General features: G+C 68.8%; 2 protein-coding genes across 2 annotated transcripts; both read left to right on the top strand.

Moving 5' to 3' along the window:
- Window positions 1-71: 71 nt before the first annotated feature.
- On the top strand, window positions 72-4,678 carry CNPPD1 (cyclin Pas1/PHO80 domain containing 1). Its single transcript, XM_090046186.1, has 8 exons — window positions 72-230; window positions 320-422; window positions 2,058-2,139; window positions 2,348-2,468; window positions 2,553-2,681; window positions 2,889-2,950; window positions 3,276-3,393; window positions 3,787-4,678. Exons 1-8 carry the CDS (start codon window positions 162-164, stop codon window positions 4,324-4,326), a joined length of 1,224 nt encoding a protein of 407 aa, XP_089902312.1. The 5' UTR covers window positions 72-161; the 3' UTR covers window positions 4,327-4,678.
- Window positions 4,679-4,805: 127 nt separating this feature from the next.
- Window positions 4,806-8,899, top strand: SLC23A3 (solute carrier family 23 member 3). The gene is given in 13 exon segments (XM_090046183.1): window positions 4,806-5,037; window positions 5,350-5,519; window positions 5,618-5,703; window positions 5,796-5,866; window positions 6,101-6,160; window positions 6,162-6,283; window positions 6,363-6,486; window positions 6,642-6,774; window positions 6,856-7,109; window positions 7,424-7,529; window positions 8,062-8,229; window positions 8,309-8,404; window positions 8,479-8,899. Coding segments are annotated over 13 exon segments (1,812 nt in total). The 5' UTR covers window positions 4,806-4,932; the 3' UTR covers window positions 8,796-8,899.
- Window positions 8,900-17,917: the final 9,018 nt, after the last annotated feature.

Raw genomic sequence — 17,917 nt, 5'->3', positions numbered from 1 at the left:
GGCAGATGAGCTCCCGTGCGGCCGCTGCACAGCTAACTCCCGGGGGCGGGGCGGGGCGGGGCGGGGGGACCCGGCGTCCGGGGCGGAGCCGGCCCGCCGGAAGAGGAGCGGCCGCGCCGGCCCGGGCTTCCCTGATCGCCGCCCGCACCCCCCGCGCCGGCATGGAGCTGTCGGCGCTGCTGCGGGACGAGGAGGGCAGCTTCCCCGTCGGCGGCTTCCAGGAGTTCACGGTCAGTGTCGGGGCCCGGCGGGGCGGGGCGGGGCGGGGCTGGCGCCGGCACCAGCCCCCGGGACGCTCTGACCCGCCCTGCGCCCCCAGCTCCTGCCCGGGCACCAGCAGCTCAGCGCCCGCGTGCGCCGGCGCCTCTACTACGGCTGGGACGCGGACCGTGGCCTGGACACGCTCTCCAGCCCCGTGGCAGGTGCGTGGCCCCCGCAGCGTGGTGCAGGGTCGGGGCCAGCCCTGCTGCAGGGGCCGGGCCTGGGCCTGGGCCTGGGCCTGGCTGGTGGCTCTTGCCCCACTCGTGCTGCCTTCGCGGGGCAGGCAGGGATTTGCCCCTGCTCAGCCTGGCCCAGCTGGGGGTGTCCTCTCCCTCTGTAGCGGGGGTACGGCCTGGGCCTGCGCTCTCCCCAGCGCCTGCCACCCCCCGGCAGCAGCAGGACGTTGGGTTACAGCCCCGGGGCAGGTGTGGGGGCAATGCTGTGTTGGGGGCGCCCCGAGGTCACCCGTGGGGCTCGTCTTGGATGGGGGGCCTGCCACAGGCTGGATGCGACCCCGCAGTGCTGGGCGCCTACAAGTCGGTCTCAGCCCCCTTTGCCCGTGTGCCGCACTGGGCGCTGCTTCGGAGCCTGCGCGACGCCGCTTGGCACAAACAAGGGCGCGCCCTGCCCGGGGGCAGCGCACGGGGCTGCACGCGGCATCCGGGGCGGGGGCGGGTCACGGGTCTCGTGCTGGGGCGCACTCGGGCACGTTCAGGCTGGGGCCGCGGGGCAGGGGCAGCGATTTGCAGCCAGGCACCCCGCACCTGGGTGGCCTGGAGGTCCCTCCCGGGCACTGTGCCGGGGTGACCCCTGGGGTGCGCAGCCAGGCCGCGGCACCCTGCACAGCGCCCCAGGACCGGCTTGAAACTCACCGGGGTTTTTCTGGAGTCTGGATGTGATGGGAAATCCAGGTCTGGCTTCTGCCCAGGGTCGATCCTGGGATGTAGAAAGGCCCCAGGGCTGGACGCAAGGGACAGACCGGCAGGGCCCAAGGGGTTTGGGAGCTGCGGCGCTGCGGGGAGGGGGAGCCGGGCAGGGGCCCGGGCCCGGCTGCTCATGGCCAGACCCGCAGCGGTCGGTGCCTTCCCGGCAGTGTGCAAGGAGCCCCCGGCGCCAAGGCTGCAGCGAGCTTGGTCCTGCCGGGGCTTGGCCTTGATTCGTGTCCGTTGCCGCCCACGAGGAACGCGCGCGGCTTCCCGAACTCAGAGCAGGGACGGCCAGGGAGGGGGCACTGGGTGGGGGCCGGGGTGCAGCGGTGTCCCCGGGGTCTCCAGCCGCTGACCCAGGCGGGTGGTCCCTGCCTGTTGGCTCTGGGGCTCAGCCTTGCTGTTCTCCTGGCTGGATTTTGACTGGCCGTGGCCCTGATCCTGCTGGCTGCCCCACGTGGGGCAGCCCCCCCACTTCCGGAGACGATCCCCCGATCGGGGCCAGGTCAGAAAATGCCATGGGGGAGCAGCAGCCCCAGGGCCCCCTTGCAGCCCTGGGCTGGCTCTCGGCAGGGATCCCGCTTGGGCCCGGGCGGTCCCCGGTGTGGGGATCGGGGCCCTGCGTGTCTCCCACATCCCAGTCCTGGGTGAGGCTGAGGAGGTGCAGGGCAGGATCCGGGCCCCTTGTCACAGAGCCTTGTGACCCAGCCACACGTGGGTCTTGCCTCGAGATGCCACTGGGGTGTCTGGCCCTGCCCAGTGTTGCCCCCTGTTCCCCACGAGCTGGGGCTGGGGCTGGGGCTGTGCTCTGAGCTCCTGCTCAGGGCGGGCTGAGCCCCGAGTGCCCACAGTTTCCACCCCCATGTGCAGATATCGCCGTGGAGCTGCTCCAGAAAGTGGCCCCCAGCCCCATCCGCCGGCTCCAGAAGAAATACGTGTCCCACGTGTCCCGGTGAGAGGGGCTGGGCAGGGGGAGCTGGGGCTGGGGGCGCTCTGGGGGGTGCCAGGGGCTGGCTCCAGGCGTGGATGGAGATTCCCATCCAGTGACCAGATGGACCTGCGGGTCGGGAGTGAGGGGCACCGGCGGGTCGGGATACAGCCAGGCTGTGCCACTGACCGGTCTGTGCCCCCGCCGTGCGGGACCGGCTGCCCCCTCCCAGGGAGGCGTGCATCTCGCCCTGCTCCATGATGCTGGCCCTGGTTTATATCGAGCGCCTGCGGCACCGCAACCCCGAGTACCTGCAGCAGATCTCATCCTCCGACCTCTTTCTCATCTCCATGGTGAGTCCTGGGCCAGGGCCGGGGTGGGGGGCCCCGGTTTGGGGCTGGGGGGCCCCCGAGAGCTGCTGATGTGTGCCCCCCCAGATGGTGGCCAGCAAGTACCTGTACGACGAGGGCGAGGAGGAGGAGGTTTTCAACGACGAGTGGGGCGCAGCCGGGCGCGTGGACGTGCGCACCATGAACTCGCTGGAGATGAACTTCCTGCGCGCCATCGTGAGTGGCCGCGGCCCAGCTCCTCGTGCCCCCAGCAGTCGGGGGCAGGCTGGTGTCTGTCCCCCCAGAAGGGCAAGGGGCCGGGTGCAAATGGGGCACCCCTGCATGAGTCTCTGCTGCCTCAGGGCACCCCGAGACCCTGGTGGAGGGGCAGGGGTTGGGTGTGACCTGCCCCCCAGGCCTGACACTGCCCCACCCCCCGCCCAGGACTGGAGCCTTTACACAGACCCCAAGGAGCTGTTTGAGGTGCTGAGCTGGCTGGAAGGGCGGTAAGTCCCTCGGGTGCAGATGGCGGGGAGGTCTGCTGGGCTCAGCCCCCCATCCTGGTCTTGCCCCCCTCTCCCCCCGCCTTACAGCCAAGGCAGGGTTGATTCCAGGCATCTGCACGAGCCTCCAGCCAGGACCCTGCGGGGGCTGCATCCCGGGGGCAGGAGCACGGGCACAGCCCCAGCCTGGGCTGTGGCAGCACCCAGCGCCTCTGCGTGGGTTTCAATCCCCTGACTCCGGGGGGGGATGAGGGGGCAGCCAGCACAGCCCATCGGACTGGGACGCCCCCAACAGAGCAGCCGTGTGTGACCCCCTCTGTGCCCCCAGGGTGGCAGAGAAGCAGGGCACGCAGCGCGGCTGGTTCACCTACACGGACCTGTGCGTGCTGCTGGAGCAGGACCTGTGGCAGCAGGTGCTGGGCCACGTCTCCCAGCACCTGGTGAAGGTACGGGGGGTGGGGGGCACAACTCTGCCCAGGGGATCAGGGAGGATCCCAGGCCCTGACCCAGTGGGCTTTTGGGGTGGGGGGAGGATGGTCGGTCCCTCCCCACCAAGAACCCAGATTTCCCACCCCCAGGACGGGCGGGGGAGCACCCTCAGCCCCCGGGTTGTCCCTGGAAAAGGCTGCTCTTGTCAGCCTGGTTTCACCCAGTCACCAGCACCCCTCCATCCCAGCCCGCAGCCCCCTGCCCCCCCAGCCCAGCTGGTGCTTGGGGCACATGTGCCCTGCCCCTGAGGGCCGTTTCCAGCTGCCTCGTGCCCCAGGGATGCAAGCACCAGCTCCTGCGTGGGGTTGGCTGGGTCGAGGCCCCGGGTCACCTTGCCCTTGTCCCCGCAGGTGGCCTGCATGCTGGCTGTCGTCTACTTGACTGGCGTGGCTGCCGTCTTCGCCTCGGTGGCCGCCGTGCACCAGGCCGTGGCCCTGCGAGGCACCAGCCCTGCCGCCTTCCCTGTTCCCGGGCCCGGCCTTGCCTCCGCGCCCCGCGCCCCTCTCCCGGCCTGCGCAGCGGCGAACGGGACGGCGGAGGAGGACCCATGCCCGCCCGGCCCCGGCGTCCCGGCCCCAGCCCCAGCCCCAGCCTTGTCCCTGTGGGGCAGCGCTGTGCTCGCCCTGCCCGCTGACCTTGCCCCCGTGCCACCTCCCCTGCCGACCCATTGCTGCACCTGTGCCCGAGCCAACCGCACGGCCCCACCAGCTCGGCCCGGCCCAGCCCCTGGGCCCCACTGCCACGCCTGCCCCCCGTGCCCCCCCTGGGCCTGGGCCTGGCCCCCCGCGCTCGCCCCGCCAGCCTGGCCGGGGCCCCTGGTGCTGCCCCACTGCTCCCTGGAGGCCACCGCAAGGCTGGGCAGGACCAAGAGCTTCATCTTGCCCAGCTAGGGCTGCCGGCAGCCCCCCCACCGGCTCCTGGGGCTTAACTGCCCCGGCCCGCCTGGGCTCGGGCCTCGGTTTCCCCCGTGTCCTTGGGACTTCCCCCTTTGGGGGGGGGGGCGGTCTGGGGCTCTGGGCATGCTAGGTATGGCCTCTCGCTGCCCAGCCGCTGCCCCCCCAGCACAGGGGTCCGGGCTCTCCCTGCCAGGCTGGGCAGTGGGGGGTGCTGGGGGCCACCAGCCTGGGGGTGGGGGCAGGGCTGGCTTGGGGGGCAGCGGCTAGCTCCCCTCCCCCCCCCAGTTTTTACTCTGGGTTTTGCACTGGGTTTTCGCCTGTTGGTGATTAAAGCAGCCCTGGCCAAGTCGCGGTCTTGTGTTGTTCGCCGGGGGGGTCGAGCAAGGCTGGGCTGGGGGCACCGGCTGTCACGGGACGGCCCACAGGCCTGTGGCTTGGAGGAGGGGGGAAGCAGGGGGCTGGGGGTGCTGCAGTGAGTGCTGGGCCTGGGTGCCTGGGGGGGTCGCCGGGTAATGGGCCCGGGCGGTTAATGGGTAACACGTGGCCGGGGCGAAGGTGGAAGTTCGGCCCAGCTGCTGCGCGGGCCCTGGCCCCGGCCCCATGCGTGGCTGCAGGGAGCGCAGCATGCCGGGGGGCTGCTGCCGGGGCCCTGCCGCCCCCACGGACCGGCCCTCCTGGGCCCTGACCTGCGCCTTCGCCCTGCAGGTGAGCACCCCGGGGCGGGGGGGTCCTGCCGTTGCCGGGGCCCTGCCTGGCCCCCCCGGCTCGATCCGCCCGGGCAGGACCCAGGTGTCCTGACCCCCGGCTGTGCCGTGGCACCCGGCCCGGCGGGCCCCGGCAGTGGCTCCCGTGATCCTTGCGGCGGATGCTGAGAGCCTGGATGTGCCGGGTGGGGTGCGGGCTGGTCCCATCACAGCTGTGTAGACGTGGGGCTGGGGGGGCAGGGGCTGTGGGTCGGGGGTGAGGGGCACCGGCAGGGCTGGGGGGAACGTGCCCAGCTCAACCCCCCACCCCCAGCACGTGGCCGTTCAGGCCTCGCTCCTGTGCATCTTCCACCTGCTGCTGCTCCCGACCTTCCCCCCCGCGGGCCTGGGGCTGGACCCGAGCCGGGGCCGGGGGGCGCTGCTGGCCCGGAGCCTCTTCGCCTGCGGGGCCTCCTCGATGCTGCAGACCGTCCTGGGGACCAGGTGAGAGGGGCCACGAATTCCCCGGTGCAGGCAGGCGTCCTCCATGCCCCCCTGCTGTCCCCTGACCCTTGACCTCTGACCTCCCCCCACCCCGCTAGGCTGCCACTGCTCCACATCCCCACCTTCGAGTTCCTGATTCCTGCCGTGGTGCTGAGCACCCACCTGCCCCGCGCCAGCAGCAATGGTGAGCCCGGCCCGCCCCCCCGGGGAGCCCCCTGCCCCCTGCCCCCTGCAGGGCCACGGAGTTCACGTCCACCCGTCTGTCCAACCGTGCAGGGACAGACATGGCCACACCATGCATGGGGCCAAGCTGCAGCACGGGGGCCTGGGACCACACAGCCGGAGAGGTTGGTATTGGGATGCCCCTCACTCCCAACCCGCAGCCCCCGCCCTCCCAGCCCAAACAGTGCCCCGCACGCCTGACCCCCAGCCCTGCTGCCATGCGTGTGCATACGTGTGTTTGGGGTGATGGAGCCGGCTGCCCTCCAGACCTGGCACCCCTGGGCGGGAAGCCGTCCCTTGGTGGGGGCGCGGGTTGGGCCGGGCCTGGGGGCCGCCACCACCCGTCTCTCGCTGCGCAGGTGTCGGGTGCGGTGGTCGTGGCCGGGCTGGTGCAGCTGGTGCTGGGGTTGAGCGGCGTGGGGGGGGGGGGCCGCCCGGCGCTGCGGGCCCCTGGTGCTGGCCCCCACGCTCTCCACCATCGGCCTCTCCGCCTACAAGCCGGCGGCCGCCTTCTGCTCGGCCAGCTGGACCCTGGCGCTGCTGTACGTGAGCTGGGTGCCAGCCAGGGGTCCCGGGGTCCCAACGGGGGGGCCGGCAGTGACTCCCCCATATCTCCCCCAGGCTGGTGTTCCTGGCTGTCCTGTGCTCCCAGCACCTGGGCTCCTGCCGCCCGCCCCGGTGCGCCGAGACCCGGACCCCCAGCTTCCCCGCAGGCACTGCCAGCCCAGCCCTGCGCCGGGTCTCGGTACCGGGGGGGTGACATGGCTGTGGCCCTTGTGCAAACCCCGTGCGGTGTTGGGGGGCTGCAGGGTGTGTGGGGCTGGGAGGAGGGGTCCAAGGACCAGCCCCCCAACCCGGGGGCAGGGCTGGGGTCTGAAGCCTCCCCTGGGCCGCCCCCAGGTGCTGCTGCCCTTCGCCATCGCGTGGCTCGTCTGCGGGGTCCTGGCGCAGCTCCACGTGGCCTGGGCCCAGCTCGGCCCGGCGCTGCCCAACGCCACCGCGCCGCCCCCCTGGCTCCAGCTGCCTTACCCAGGTGGGCCCCGCACCTGCCCTGCCCCCCTCGACCCCGCGCCCCCTGACCCCGCGCCCCCTGACCTCCTCTCTGCTCCCCCAGGTCAGCTGGGGTGGCCGCAGCTCAGCCCCCCAGCGCTGGGCGCCGGCCTGGCCATGGGCCTCGCTGCCGGCCTGAGCTCGCTGGGCTGCTACGCGCAGTGCGGGGGGGCGCTGGGGACTGCCCCCCCAGCCCCCTCCGCCTGCAGCCGGGGGCTCTGCACTGAGGCACTGGGCTCCCTGCTTGCTGGGCTGCTGGGCGGACTGGGGGGCTCGGCTGCCAGCATCCCCCACGCCAGCCTCGCCAGCCTCACCCAGGTATGTTGCCATCATGGGTTTGGGGGGGTCCGGTGCTTGACCCCCACTCAGGCTCAGCCCCACGCTTTCTTGGGAGGCTGGCAGGGATTTGCCCCATGCTCAGCCTGGCCCGGCCCTGGGGGTTTCCCCTCCCTCTGCATGGGGTCAGCCCGGGTTGGGGTTGGGGTTTGGATGGGGCTTATCCTGCCTTGGACTGGATGTGACCTCACAGCTCCCTGCTGGCCCCGTGACACTGCGATTTCTCAGGGCTGGGGGGGGTCTTCCCAGGGTGGGGTGACGGTCAGGGCTCAGCCCCCCCGTGTCTCCATGCCCAGGCTGGCTCACGGTGCCCGGTGCAGCTGGCCGCCCTGGTCTGCCTGCTCCTGGGCCTGTCCCCCCGGCTGGCCGAGCTCCTCACCCGCATCCCACTGCCCATCCACGGTGAGTGACCACCCCTGCCCCGCAGGCCTGGCTCAGATGGGCTCCCAGTGCGAGTTGCGCGTGGCAGTGACTCCCGCTGTGCCCAGCCCCGGGGAGTGGGAGCTGCTGGACACAGGCATCGGGGGCTGGGGCAGTGCCAGGCCTGGCGGGAAATTGGGGGGCATGGGAGAGACGGGCCCCTTTGGATTGGCACACACACCTGCCCTGGGGTTTGCACACATGCACATGACCTGGTCCACATGGGGCTTGCACTCCACTCTGTCCTGCCCCCCCACATTTGCACACCTTGTCTGTAATTGGCACATCTGCACATGCGCACACACACCCCACCTCACCTGGGACGTGCATGCCTGCCCCCACTGAGATTTGCACGCAAGTGCACAAGCACATGCATTGGCCCTTGCACATGCCCACCCCTCCTGGGGCCTGCCCCCGTCCAGGATTGGCACATGTGTGCACACACCTGCACACACCCCTGCCGGGCTGTGGCCGGGATGCTGATGCCCGGCGCCGTGGCCTCCCGACTCTGCAGGCGGCGTGCTCTGCGTGACCTACGCTGTGGCGGTGGGCGCAGGGATCTCCTACTTCCAGCGCGCCGACATCGACTCGGGCCGCAACGTCTTCGTGGTGGGCTTCACCATGTTCATGGGCCTGCTGGTGCCGCGCTGGCTCGGTGCCGCCCCCGCCGCGCTGACCATGGGTGGGTGAAAGCCGCGGGGTGGCTGCGGGGCTGGGGTCACCCCCATGGCCGTGCCCCCATGACCCTGCCCTTGCCCCAGGCTGGGACGTCTTGGACGTGCTCCTGCGCTCGCTGCTGACGGTGCCGGTCGTCATCACGGGCGTCCTCTCCTTCGTCCTGGAGAACACGGTCTCGGGTGAGCCCCTGATGCCCCCAACCCCGCGGGGCTGCGGCTGGCGCGTGCCCCGGCTGAGCCTCTCCTGGTTGCAGGTTCACCCCAGGAGCGGGGCCTGCTCCCTCCCCGGGTGCAGGGGAGCGAAACTGCCCGGGTCTACGGGCTCCCGCCTGCCCTCCGGTGCCTGCTCGGCCCCACCAGCCTCCGCGTGTTTCCCCTCTGCTTCCTCTGCCCCCAGCTGGGGCAGGAGGAGGAGGAGGAGGAAGGCAGCCGCACCGTGGAGGAAGGCCCCGCGTCTCCAGGGGAAGACACGCGCCTGCTGGTGAAAGCCGGGGCGATGGCCGAAGCCAAAGCCGAGGCTGGTGTACAAGACCGAGAGCCCGAGCACTGCTGGTGGCCGGATGCCGTCTAGGTGCCACAGGCGAGACTCTCTCCACGGCGGGGCAGAGCCACGGCCCCGTGCCTTCCACACTCCTGCCATGCCCAGTGTCCCCGCGCCGGGCGATAAAGCAATGTACCCAGCTCTGCCGTCCGTGTGGCCTTTCTGCATTGCCCAGGGCAGGGGACGGCCGGGTCCCTGCCACCCCCACCCCCCCCTTCAACGGCTCCCCAACCCCAGCTCCCTGCCGGCTGCTCCTCGTTTACTGCTTCCACCGTTTCGCCGCCCGGCAGACCGGTGCTGACACTTCCGGTTTCTTCTGAGCCGGAGGAAGCCGCGCTGGGTCCCACGCGATGAGGTGTTGCACCGTTTGCACCTCCCTTGCCACGGGCCCAGATCCGCCGGGCGGCTGGCCGAGCTGACGGGGACTCTCGGACACCGGCTGGACGGAGGCCGCATGACTCCCCCGTGCCAGCTCCCTGCCCCGCGGCACCCCCGGACCGGCCCAGGCAGGCGCACGGCTACTCTGCCCCAAGCGCCTCCCGCCGGGGAGCTCCGGCACCTCTCGCGCAATCGGCTCCGGTGCTTAGCTGCCCCCTGCTCCTCCTGACGCCCGAGGAGCCCCCAGGACCGCGGCTGCCCCCGACATTAACACCGGGCCCTGGCTGGGCTCCGTGCCCCGTGCTGGCACCGGGGCCCAGAGTCCATTCAGTGACGTTATGGGCCGCTCCCCTCGAACAGGCCTCTGCTTGCAATTCCCCTGTGTGGGGCTGGAGAGGCAGGTCCTAACCTGCTCCGTGGGCTGGAAGCGGACCCATCTCACAGAGGGAATCGCAGAGGCCCTCGGTGCTGCATTTGTGGTTTTTGCTGGAGTTAAAACCAGTCTGCAGGGCTGTGAGATAGCGCCCCTGGGAGCCCAGCTCCTAGGAGATGGTGGACGCAGGAGGAAGGGCTGCGTGATAGCGAGAGGGAGGGTCATTAACACCTGCGGAGTGAAGGGTTTAGCGGGAGTCGGGGAGATGATACGGAGCCATCGAGTCACTGAATCCCGGAGCCGTGGGGCTGGCAGGGAGCTCTGGAGGTCACATCTGGTCCCAGCTCCGAGGCAGGATCAGCCCCGTCCAAACCCGCTCAGACAAACCATCATCTAAACTCTACGTGAGACGACCCTCAACCCCGACGCAGCCCCCGGCATCGCCCCCACCCCTGCCCCCAGGACACGGCCCTGTCGAGGCCTGGCCCTAGCACGGGGAGGCTCCCAGGCAGCTCCCGCCCCCCCACGGGTCTCCCGTGCTGGGCCCCCAAGAGCAGCACGAACCCCCACTGAACCGCCCCCCAGCCCGGGGCTCGCAGGAGCGGGCCACGGCCACTCGCTCGGGCGGGAGCAGCAGATACCGGCTCCACGCGCAGCCGGTGCCTCGTGCACCCACGCCAGGCCGTGCTCCGTGACGTGGCCGTGTGCCCCCCACAGCCACGGGCCCTGCCAGGCACGTCCTTTTTTTGTTTCTAAGGAAAAATGTTCCTGTTTCAAGGCAAACCAGTTCCAAATCCATGAGTCACTTGAAAACCATTTATGGCCCTACCACCGGCCAGCATCCCCCACCCCGCCTGGGCCTGCAGATGCTTCCAAATCCTTTGGCGGGCATCCTGGGCCCAGATGCCCCCGCGTTTCGCTCACCCTCAGCCGTGAGGCCGCAGGGGCGAGCCGGGGAGGAGTCTCCCTGCGCCACAGCGTGGGCGTGCATCTTCCCACTGGAAGGAAAGTGCGAGGGCAAAGACATGTTACCTCCGCCCGGGTACTACCCCAGGCCGGACCCGGCCCCAGCCCCAGCCCCAGGCGCTGACTAGCACCCCCCACCCCCAGCCGGGCATCGTGTCCCCCCAGCGAGCCCCTGCCCGCCCCCGCTCCCCCAGCAGCTGCTGCTACAGCCGTGTGGATCCTACCCCCGGCACCAGACACGCGACCGTGCGGACAGCCTCGCTCTGACGGGAATCCGAAAGTGAAAGCAGAACAGAAGTGACTACACAGGCAAAGGGACTGACCGTCTCCACGCCAGTCCGGGCCCAGGACCACGGCAATCCCGACCTCTGCCCAGCCCCCCGTGCACTTATCCATCACCCCGTGGTCCCCGATACCGGGTCCGGGACCAGAGCACGGAGCTGCACCCGCCGCATTTCCCAAAGCAAGACGCGGGAGCGACAACCGGCCTTGGGTGAGTGGGGCTGGGCCAGCCGTGGGGGCACCTGTGCCAGGAGCTGCCCCCACAGAGCAAGCGCGCGAGGGCGGGGAGAGGAGCCCAGGCCTGGGGCAGGTGGGAGACGCCTGCAGGGCCGAGCCCAGGGAGAGGGGACCCGGAGCCAGGCGTGCTGGAAGGGCCGGGCATCGCCGCGCGTTGCCTGGGGGGTTTGCTGCAGGAGCACGTTCATCACTTCAGCTATTCTGCTCCTATGAGGTTTAATTTATGGGTGGATTCATTTTTTCTGGAAGGCACCCAGGCTGCAAACGCTTCCTCAGCCTGACAAAAGTTGTTTGTACCTGAAAGCTTGCAACGAATAATTTTTCCAACTATTTTATTTGCTGTAATAAAAGGTATTGGATTTACCCAAAGAGCCTTGTCTGCCTGTGTCCCTGCAGCAGCACGACTACAACCAGCACCTCTGGCCCTCTCGGTGCCCCAGTCTCTGCCCCTCTCAGGTCCTGCTTTGAGATGTAAAGGCAGCTCCTGCTTTCCTAGGTCGCACCAGCCCACCCTCCCAGGTAGCTCCAGTAGCAGTCCCGGGGCCACACTTGTGATGACTGCACCGGGTCTTTGGCAGCAAGGGGGAAGCTACAGGGAGATGCGAGAGATGGGCAGGAGGCCTGAGACCCACTGCAGGAAAGGCAGCCATGTCCCAGCATCCGCCACAGGCCACTCCAGGCTGGCACGTCACAGCCAGCTTAGCCCCCGCCATGCCCTCTCCCAGCAGCACCCGCCTCCCCTGCCCTCTTCTCCCGGGCGCCCTCCCCACCTGCTCCCCGGGAGCAGCCTGCCGAGGGGACCCGCCACGAGGCCCTAATGCATCTTGTTCCCCCACGACGGTGCCGCCGTGTAGCTGAGGGAGGGCGCGGGGCGCCGCGGCGGGACGGGGCGGTAACGCGAGTCAAGCGCTGCGTGTGCTTCTGCAGGGCTGCGCTGGAAAGCTGCTCGGGACCGAAGCGCGCCGGCGGCGTCCACGCAGGGATGAGCTCCCGGGAAACCCTCGTGTCCCTGCTCCGGCCGCGCTGCTCTGGGGGAGGCGAGCTGCTGCAGCTGGGTGACTCCTGCCCCAGCACGCGGGGCTCCAGCTCCAGCTCCAGCTCCCCGCTGCCTTCCCAGAAGCTGGAGCCAGGCCCTTGTGCACCGGGGCAGGAGCCGCCCGGCTGAAGCCACCTGCCCGCCATGCCGGCAGGGATAAGATCAGGAGCAGGAGCCGCTCCGCAGCACGCAGAGCAGCAGCCGGCTGCCACCCCCCGGAAACAGCCCTATGGGAGCTGCATGTGGCCCCCGCCCCACACCTAGCGCCCAGGCAGCCCCTGCACACACGGACACCCCCCCACAGGCAAGGACCCAGGGCCTGGCCAGGAGATGTGCCATGACCCAGCCCCGTGACCCCAGCCTCATCCGCCCCTCCTGCTCCTGAACGCGGCTCCCCGCCCCCCACTGCCCACCGGCAGTTTCGGTGATTTGTTTCGGGGTGGGGCGGTGCTGACCTGGCCCGCGGCACCTCATCAAACCCCCCGTGTGACCCTCGGGCCCAGATAATTGCCCACCCCTGCGGCAGGTCGTGGCACTGAACTCACAGATGCTTGAACAAGAAAGGTTCGCTTTCCAGAGAAAGCGTCTGTGGAGCCCGGCGATCTGCAACTTCACGCACGTGACAAAGAACAAGAGAAAACTTCAGCTAAGCGGAGACGTGGCCCAGTGTGACACCCTGACAGTGGCAGTACACACAACTTGGTCTCACTTAAAATGCAAAAAGACAACAGAAAGCCTGGCATAAGTTGTACGTAATCCCGAGAGCAGAGCGCCTATTTACAGCCAGGGATTCGAAATGTCCTGTTGTGGGATCTGCAGGTCTCCTTAGGCACTGGAGTGGGGATGCCACCGGCCTCATCTCTGCCTGGGGTGTTATAGGTGAATCTGCACCCGCCTCTCTCCCTCGGAGCCATGGCCATAGTCACGCAGAGCACGCGCCTCCCCTACGGCACGTATGCCAGGGCTCTCGTGCGTTCACGTCGTTAGGTGAGGACAGAAGGGCAGGTCCCCGCCGTCACAGACGGCACGTTGCAGGAAGCGGTCCCGGTTGCGAGGACCCCCAGACCAAACAGAAGTTCGCTGCTGCGGGCCGGGAGCCTGCAGCCGGTTTTCCCGGCAAGCACCCCGCCCCTGCCGGCCGGTCCCGGGGTCCAGAGTGGGAGGGGGAAGGAAGCAGGGGGCTCGTTCTCGGGGTTCCCCGGCCGGTGCTGGAGGGCGGGGGGGTGCTGCAACCCCCAGACCAAGCTCCCCGTGCTCCCTGCCCCCCCCCCACTGACAGCTCAAAGCTGGCAGGCGGCGCAGACACGAGGTGCAGAAGACGCCGTTTCGAAACATCTTCATCCGACCCCCACGCAGTGAGGACTCAGATATTCACTGGCTCGGCCGCGTTGTAATCGGTCTGCAGCCACGCACGTACGTTTGGCCGTGGCCCTTTGTCTCTTCCAGGTATTCCCGTCTCTCACCTCTTACGGGGTCTGCTTTGAAATGTCAGCGTCGTCCCCCGCTTCCTTCGGCCTCACCAGCCCCAGCAGCCTGGGCCCCTCCCCGCTCCCTTAGCTCTGTTTCCAGCACACGCGTGTGATGACTGTGCCAGGTCTTTGTCCGCAACATGCACAGTCCAAAGGTGGCAATGTCCAGAGCAGTCCACTAATGCAAAAAAGGTCAAAAGCTGCTTCTGCAGAGCCCAACTCTCCGCTGGTCGCCGTCCCCCACCTCCACAATGCAGCCTTCCCAAGTGACCGGCTTCCCGCGGGCTTTGCTTGGCCGTGATGGGGCAAGTGGCTGGGGCCAGCACAGGTCTCCTCCGTCACCAGGACCCAGCTTGGCCCCTGCGGTGTCATTAGAGGCAGCTGACAAGGAAGGGGAGACCACGCTAGACCCGGGGCCACCCCTGCTAGTGCACGGGCCGTCCGGCAGACCCCCTGCCCAGAGCACACCTGCAAGCCTTGGGGGCATCTGAGCCCAAGGCCTGCGGGCGCGGAGCCTGCATGCAGGGCGCCTGCCATAGACGCAGGAGTACGCGAAGCCCCTCCAGGCTGGGCCGGAGGGTACTTGCCAGCGGTAGCGCGGCGCACACTTGAACGACTCAGTTCTGCTCACTCACCGAATTCAGACCCGATTTGGCCCGCGACACCAAAGTAAACAGACAAGCCCAGGCTACTGTCCCTGCAAGACACGCGGCTCCTACCCGCCTGGTGCCCTGTCCCCCTTCCTCCCGGCTCTCGGCGCCGACCCGCGCCCCGGGCCAGCCCCTCGCCGGCGCATCAGGCCTCTCCGGGCCTCGGCATCAGCAGGCGGGTCCCGCCCCGGGCGCTAATCCGTGCGGCCCACCCCCAGCGACACGAGCAGGCCCTTTCTGTCCAAACCACCCAGGCATTTCCCCGAAGCGCCTGCTCCTTCAGGCACTGGAAAGTGAAAGAGGCAGCGGCTGGAGGGGAAATACCTGCAGGCACGCGGCAGGCAGGGCTGCAGGGGAAGCCCTGGCGGACGCGGCTCTGGGCATGGTGAGGGGCTGCATGACGCCCCCTGCCCACCCCCGCACCCCAGTCCCCGGCAGTGTGAGGCCTCCTTTGTAAGTGTCTGATCCACCCTGCATATCGAAGCACAAGTAGCACTGGGGTGGGGGGGGGTGCGCGCTCTTCTACACTCCCCTCCCCTCCTGCACACGCACACACACACACACATGCACTGCTGGTGCACAGGGAAGTCAGCGGGGGGCTCAAGTGTGCGGGGTGCGTAGTCGGGTGGGTGCTGGGTCCTCTCTGCTGTCAGGGCTGGCACGGGGGAGTGGGGGCGGGGGGGGGACACCGGGTCTTGGGGGGTGGCAGGGGCGGGATGAGGATTCCCCCGACACCTTTGGTCCAGCGTGTGATCCCGCACTGCCGGCTGCCCTTGCCCAGGGTTGCCCGTGTCCTTGCAGCTGAAGGGGGCAACGCCGTGGGCAGGAGGGGCAGAGCACGCGTCCAAGCATGACACCTGTGTGGCAGTGACACGTACCGCCCCCACCCCCACCCCCGACCAGCAGGCACCTGCCCCCCACGTCCACTCCCCATCAGACACGGGCACTGGCCCCCCGGAGCACTGCGCAGGCCATGGCCTACCCCCTGCACCCCTAGACTGGACTGCACCCCGCCTGGGGCTTCCCAGCACTGAGACCCCAGCCGAGGAGGAGAGGCCGGGCCTCGGGGCTCGTCCCTTGCCCCGCCAGCTCCCCCCATGTCCCGGCCTTCTTGGGCCGCGGGCGAGCACGCCGGACCGCGGCGCCCCGCTCCCTGCTGCCACCTGAGCGCTGCCGGCCCTACGCCGGCCCCGACCGGTCTCCACCGCTGCGCCGGGGCCAGGCACAGGCTCGAGGGTGCCGAGGGCAGCGAGCCGGTGTAGGGCAGCCACAGTTCAGCGCCGGGAGGACGCACGTGGCCACGGCCATGGCGTGCCAGCCTGGCAGTACTAAGAGATGCAGCCTGGCCTCCAGCTGCACCCAGGGCCACGCTGGCAAGGCAGGATTGGTGCCTGTGCTCTAGGCCCCAGGTGCAGATGCCCCAGGGACGTTGGGCCAGGGCCGGGTGCTGGACCTCACATCCCACGGGTCCTCCATGGCCCGTCCTCATGGCCGCAGCGAGGAGCGGTGTGCTCAAGGCTGGGGGCATTCGGGTACGGGGGTGACCGTGCCCAGTTCATACCCTGGCTGGACCAGGCCCCAGCCCCAGCCACTGACTAGCACCTACCAGGACCAGCGCCCCACCCCCGGCTGGGCATCGTGTCCCCCCAGCGAGCCCCTGCCCGGCAGCCTGCCCCCCCTCCCCCCCAGCACCTGTGGCTATGGGTGCCCTGGGCGCCCCGCACACCACTCACGGGCCGCCCCCCCCCCCGACTGGGCCCAAGACTTTACTGCTCTTCCAGGAATCAGAAAGCGAAAGCTCTCAGGAAAACCCCAGCAGCGCCGGGGCAGGCAGGGCCCAGCATAAAAGGAGCCACATAGGCAGAGGGACCGTCTCCACGCCAGTCTGAGCCCAGGACCCGGAAACCCGGCCTCCATCCAGCCCCCCGTGCACTTATCCATCACCCTGTGGTCCCCGATACCGGGTCCCGGACCAGAGCACGGAGCTGCACCTGCCACGTTTCCCAAAGCAAGACGCGGGAGCGACAACCGGCCTTGGGTGAGTGGGGCTGGGGCTGGGCCGGCGCCGGCCGTGGGGGCACCCCCACAGAGCAAGCGCGCGAGGGCGGGGAGAGGAGCCCAGGCGCGGGGCCGAGCCCAGGGAGAGGGGACCCGGGAGCCAGGCGTGCTGGAAGGCCCGGGCATCGCCGCGCGTTGCCTGGGGGGTTTGCTGCAGGAGCACGTTCATCACTTCAGAGGTATTCTGCTCCTATGAGGTTTATTTGCGGGTGGATTCATTTTCGCTGGAAGGCACCCGGGCCTTTTGGGCAGGGCTGCCACGCGCAATGACTACAGAAGTACTCGGGACGAGTGCCGTCCCACACTTGCAGGGCACAAGCACGTACTCTGGTACGGACTGGGGGTGCCGGCCTGGGCTGCACCGCTGGGAAGGCGCTGGGGGTGATGCTGGGACAGACCTGCGCGGGGCCAACACTGCGCTCCTGCTCTAAAACATAAGCCAGTAACACCCCGGGCTGTACTCGGCCTCACGTGGAGCGTGTGTCCCGCTCTGGGCACCGCTCGTCCAGGCAGACGGGGACGGGCCTGAAAGAACAAGGCTTTAGTCTGGAGAGGACACGACTGGGGCTTCGATGAACAGGGTGGGAATAGGTCCTTGTCTGTGGCTGCAGGAGGTGGTGTTATGAGGCCACTGCACAGTCAGTGTCTTGTGCAGACGCGCCGGTTGCTGAAATCCTCAGGTGACCCGTCACAGCGCCTGTCGGGACAAGCTGGCACCTCTGTCCCGTCAAGGACCGATGGCACGCTGCAAAGGGTGGCTGGAAACTTGAAGCCAGAGGCAGGAGAAGGGGGGCTAGGATGAGGCCAAATATCCCCTTGGTAAGCCAGTGGCAGGGCCCTGTGCACAGCAAGCTCGGCCCCCTAAATACCTAGGAGCCCCCCAACATCGGGGTAAGACGAGGGCCGAGGTCCGGCGCAGAAACACCCGCTCCTCTTCCGTGCGGAGCACCTCCAGCTCCACGAGCGCGCTGAGGAAGACCTCGCCCTCGATCTGCTGGCCCGCCGCGGCGCCCCTTGCTCTGCATGGACGTGTGTCCCGGGGACACAACGGGGACGAACATGGGCCCGAGCGGGTGGCACCAGACTTAACGTCAGCCTTGAGGGAGCAGCTCTGCAGTCATAAAAGCTCGGAGAAGAACGGTCTGTTCTCTGGGGAGCGTTTATCGACCGCAGCAGTTTGCAACCTCGAGCATCAGACAGAGACCCTCAGATAGTTTCATAGTTTCATAGTAGCTAGAGTCGGAAGGGACCTAGGTAGATCATCTAGTCCGACCCCCTGCCTTAGCAGGAAAGAGCACCGGGGTCAGATGACCCCGGCAAGGTGCTCATCTAACTTCCTTTTAAAAATCCCCAGGCTAGGAGCCTGCACCACTTCCCCTGGAAGCTGGTTCCAGGCCCTAGCCACCCTGACTGTGAAGTAGCGCCTCCTAATATCTAATCTAAACTTACCCTCCGCCAGTTTGTGACCGTTATTCCTGGTCACTCCTGGCAGCGCACGGGGGAACAGGGACTCCCCCAATACCTGCTGATCCCCCCTGACCAGTTTGTAGCAGGCCACAAGGTCCCCCCTCAGCCTTCTCTTGTGGAGGCTAAACAGGTTCAGGTCCCGTAGCCTATCCTCATAAGGCCTGCCCTGCTGACCCCTGATCATACGAGTGGCCCTCCTCTGAACTCTTTCCATATTGTCCACGTCCCTCTTGAAG

The sequence above is a fragment of the Crocodylus siamensis genome, chromosome 4, assembly GCF_052110815.1.
Source record: "Crocodylus siamensis isolate JL-2025a chromosome 4, ASM5211081v1, whole genome shotgun sequence".
NCBI lineage: Eukaryota > Metazoa > Chordata > Crocodylia > Crocodylidae > Crocodylus > Crocodylus siamensis.
This window is presented reverse-complemented; position numbering and strand designations above follow the sequence as displayed.